General features: G+C 42.7%; 1 protein-coding gene across 1 annotated transcript; it reads left to right on the forward strand.

The window, feature by feature from the left end:
- The first annotated feature begins 1,562 nt into the window (after positions 1–1,562).
- LOC136426814 (uncharacterized) lies at positions 1,563–4,101 on the forward strand. The gene is made up of 4 exons (XM_066415536.1): positions 1,563–1,578; positions 1,957–2,151; positions 3,103–3,267; positions 3,635–4,101. Exons 1-4 carry the CDS (start codon positions 1,563–1,565, stop codon positions 3,934–3,936), a joined length of 678 nt encoding a protein of 225 aa, XP_066271633.1. The 3' UTR covers positions 3,937–4,101.
- Positions 4,102–4,445: the final 344 nt, after the last annotated feature.

Here is a 4,445-nt window from a genome sequence, read left to right on the forward strand (position 1 = left end):
GCCTGCCGTCTATCAATAATTTCTGTATTGTAACATTCAAGATCGCCAACATTAACGCCGGTAACTAGATTTGATACATGTCAACCGTCCACAGCAAAATGTCAGCATAGGTTTATGGTGTAGAAAAATAGTATTTGTGAGAAAGTAGTTCTTTCTTTCTTATCCATATGGCACCGAGAGAAAAAAGGCGGCCCTGGTTATGACCGCGGATGACTCCAAATCTGGTGTCCCAGGGCGACGTGTCAAAATGACACCGGGTTGGTGGTTTTCAAGTCTAAAACTCATATCGACTACGGGGATCCGGACACATAAGAATATGTTTACTTCTGTGAAGGTAAACATAAAAATCAAGAAAAAAACGTCCAAGCAGTAACGTCTGACATGTGCAAAGCAACCTAAACACATCGGGTTCATCATTTGCCCAGTCGGGTGTTCCAAAGATTGAAACGTTCTAAAATCCAGGCGTTCCAAGTCGGCCTGATCGCTGCGGTCATCGACCTGAGGTCGTGGGGCGAACGTGGTTCTTAAGCTCGAAAGGGGTTCGAAAGGGATTCTAAAGTTCTATTTTGGGTTTGAAATGCCATTTTTCACAATTTTTGCCGCAAGAAACCATTTCTGCATCTTTATGGGAAAAAAACAACATGGTGGACGACAACTGTTTGATATTTTCTACCCGATCTAACAGACAGACAAGTTTACAGAAGACTTGTTCGAGTAATGATGATCTCTAAACCGGTTGGTCATTGCAATTATCTGATATATTCCACGCGATCTAACTAGAGACAAGTTAACAGAAGACTTGTTGGATTAATGATAATCTCTAAACAGGAGATAATTACGGTCGATGACTTGTCAGCTGGCAGGCCGATTGTGATAAGAGTATCTGTTGGCACCGGAGGTTCATTGTAAATGTCACCTGTGACGAGGCCCCCCTCCAATTATTGCATCATGTTTTCATATTGGTACAGCGCGTAATATCTCAATTACCATTGCCATTGGACTTGCGGCACGTTGGCGAGATCAATAATGCTTGGCTCCAGACGAAAGTGTTTTTAACGTGAGTGTGAATAGTTTTTAATCAATTTTCACACTTAGCAACTTAATTCTTTTATTGCGTTGACCCAAAAATTGACCTGAAACTTCAGCGATTATCCCATAGGAGCCAATACGTGAGCGATGATTCACAGCATACATCACATCCGACAGGTCCGTATAAAGGGGCACTACTTAATTCCTGGTTTATAGATGGTTCCTTTATTTGTCCATCTGTGGTTGATCCTAACAAATTTGATTGATTTTGTATTCATAAAGATGTGATCTTTAAGAAAATAGCATTCTACTCAGGTGTTGTGTATTGCTTAAAGGGAAAGGTGGACATAATGATATGCAAAGTATGTCTTAATTTTTCATTCAACATGATTTATATCTGCATGTCCTCTTTTACGTTTTATAGGTTCCGAGTTTGGCTAGTCCTTGTGGCGATTCTTCCCATGATCGACGCGGAGGGTTATGGTGAAGAAGGTTTGTGGAATCTTTTGCCTTGATCTATTGGTAATCACATTATGCTTCTTATGCTCCGCCCTTAATATTAAATCAACCATTTCGAATCGTTTAGTACTGAAATGCTTTCTTTATTCACGGGATCCTCGTATTTTCTGTGACATTATATTGTATTATGATTTCTTTTGGGATAAATTTCATATGTTATTTCATACAACCTTGTTTCATTACTTTATGCATAAATCACAATTGATTTGTATTATTTTTGACCTATGATGCTTCTCACTCTGATTTTGAGCTCGCCTTACCAATAAGTTTTTTGTTATTAACAAATGTATATTTTTGTTACATATTTCAATTACTGCGTTTGTATTAGTCTATATCATTTAATAGGGTTCAAGAAGTGTAGTGAAGTATTACTCATTGAAATCTAATCAACCAAACCTGCGGTTGCAGAAACCTGTAGGCTGGTGACACCAGGGTACCTCCCCCCAGAGCTGTGGGGGCCTCCTGTCTCTGGACTGCCCCCGTGTGTCAACTATGACGTCTTACTGCCGGAAGTGACGCGACTTACCAACCAACTCCCACAAACCCTTGCGGAATTAGGCTTTAGTAACATTCTAACAGACCTCGAAGAACTACGCAACGCTGGTAGGAAATTAAATTCATTCTACGTGTATATATTTCAATAAATCAGCTCTGTTGATACAACATTTATTCAACCCTGACTCTCGTAACACTCTAAACCAGCTCCCTGGTAAGAAAACAAAATTGTGTGAGACTAGACCATAGTTATAAAATCTGAGGAGAGTTCCAAGATCTCAAGTATTTGTGAAACCAAGGAGGTTTAAATCAACCTCCTTGGTGAAACATTGAGGAGCTTTTGGACACACACACACACACACACACACACACACACACACACACACACACACACACACACACACACACACACATACACACATACACACGCCCACATACACACACACACACACACACACACACACACACACACACACGCCCACACAAACGCGCGCACACACACACACACGCACATACATACATACATGCACACACACACACACATACACACGCACACAAGTACACACACACACACACATACATACAAACACTAATACACACAAACACACACATACACACACACACACACACATACACACACACACACACACACATACATACATACAAACACTAATACACACAAACACACACACATAACACACACACACACAAGTACACTATATTAGACATACATTATTCCGAAATGATCCGAGGTTATCAGCTATATATTAAATTGTTTTTGTCTGTCTAATGTAACATGAGTACTAAGGATTATATTTGTCCTAAGGATTGTAACCCTCCTGCCCATTGCAATGGACTCTAACCGCCCTGTCCTAAGACTCTAACCATCATAACAATTGGCAGGGATCCCAGCTCCCTGCTGATTTGCCAGACACAAACAACGTCACGCTATTGTGGAGATGATAACAGGCAATTGTGAGGGGCACTTGGTCCTGTACTGACCGCGATGATGATGATTGGATAATTTGTAGGTAGACTACTAAATCTGTGTTTTTCTAGGTAAGATTCCCTTCAGGGGGCCAGAGGGGATTCTAAGCGGACACTGGACCCGTGCGAGGCCTGTGATCAACCTGATCTACAACGTGACCGTCGGTGGTGTCGAGCAACTTTTCTCTTTCCCTTCCTCGCAGTTTGACAACCTTTCACCAACCGATACGCTTCAAGGTGAGCAATCGCCAATCAAAAGTACTATTGACCACGCTCTCCTACGCAGAGTCTTGTCCGCGGCCTATATCATGTACCTTAAGATTTTTCTGCTAACCAGGCTGAGGTTTCCACTTTTAATTTGTGAGCGTGGCTCTAAGTAGCTGTCAGCCAATCAGACAACCGGCTTGGGATTCTGATTGGCTGACGGCTGCTTAGAGGCAACGCCCACAAAAGTGGAAACCTCAGCCTGGTTAGCAGAGCCTTGCCATTGACCGATAGGCTTAATTGATTTTATGTATATTTCTAATATAAAAATGCCAACAAGGCCTAATCAGCGAGATTCCAGTCTTCTAGTTCTTTTCTAATAAATTATTTCCATGTACAGGTCCTATTCAAGGCCTGCTTGTAGAAATGATGGGGTTTCCCGGCAACTACCCTAATACCGCCGCGGAGGCGACGCCGTCCCTGGTCCCGGACTACGTTCAACTGCTCGACAGCTTCGACTGCAGCCTCAGCGGTGCCAACTGCGACCTAACCCGCGGAGAAGACGACGTGATACAGTTAGGCAACCGCTGGTCTATCGTTGAAAGGCCCGCGATTGAGTATGACCCCGGAGAGGGGGGAGCCGTAAGGCCCAGAATTCGCATTTTGCGTCATCGTGGTTTTAGACCTGTGTTGGAATGTTGAATTCTACCAAGAGTATACGTATTTCAAAAAGCGCACGCAAACAAAGTCTTAGACGTTTACTGTAAATTTTCGCGGTGGTTTCATGTTCCGGTTGTTGCTGTGACCTCTTACAACGACATTTCGAAAGCCCCTTGCAAAAAAATTCTGTTCTGTCTTCTGGCCGCTCTGAGCAATATGATAAAACGGTCACAATCTTCCCAACCAACCTCTGCTTGGAGAGTACGCCAACCCATTGTCTAAGCACCAGGTGCTGTATATTGTACAACTTTATGATATGTTGGAAGCACCTAATATGGTGAATATGCGTGAATACTAACAATGCAACAGTGACTCTCCAAAGCTAGGGTAAGTTTGATTACCACTGCCGTGGTAGTAAAGCTCTATCGCAGGGAACAAAAACGGTATTGCAGTATACAGATTAGCAACAGTTGATTATGCCAGCACTGACGACAGCGACTGTTCTGTCCGTCTATAACAACCTTGCTGAGTCGATAGTCAGGTGTGCGGCT

This window comes from Branchiostoma lanceolatum, chromosome 2 (genome assembly GCF_035083965.1).
Source record: "Branchiostoma lanceolatum isolate klBraLanc5 chromosome 2, klBraLanc5.hap2, whole genome shotgun sequence".
Lineage (NCBI taxonomy): Eukaryota > Metazoa > Chordata > Leptocardii > Amphioxiformes > Branchiostomatidae > Branchiostoma > Branchiostoma lanceolatum.

Excerpts from the sequence above, each read along its gene's own strand:
- LOC136426814 (XM_066415536.1), top strand. Across the intron at positions 2,152-3,102 it reads CGAAGAACTACGCAACGCTG|GTAAGATTCCCTTCAGGGGG; the intron begins GTAGGAAATTAA and ends GTGTTTTTCTAG. Across the intron at positions 3,268-3,634 it reads ACCAACCGATACGCTTCAAG|GTCCTATTCAAGGCCTGCTT; the intron begins GTGAGCAATCGC and ends TTCCATGTACAG.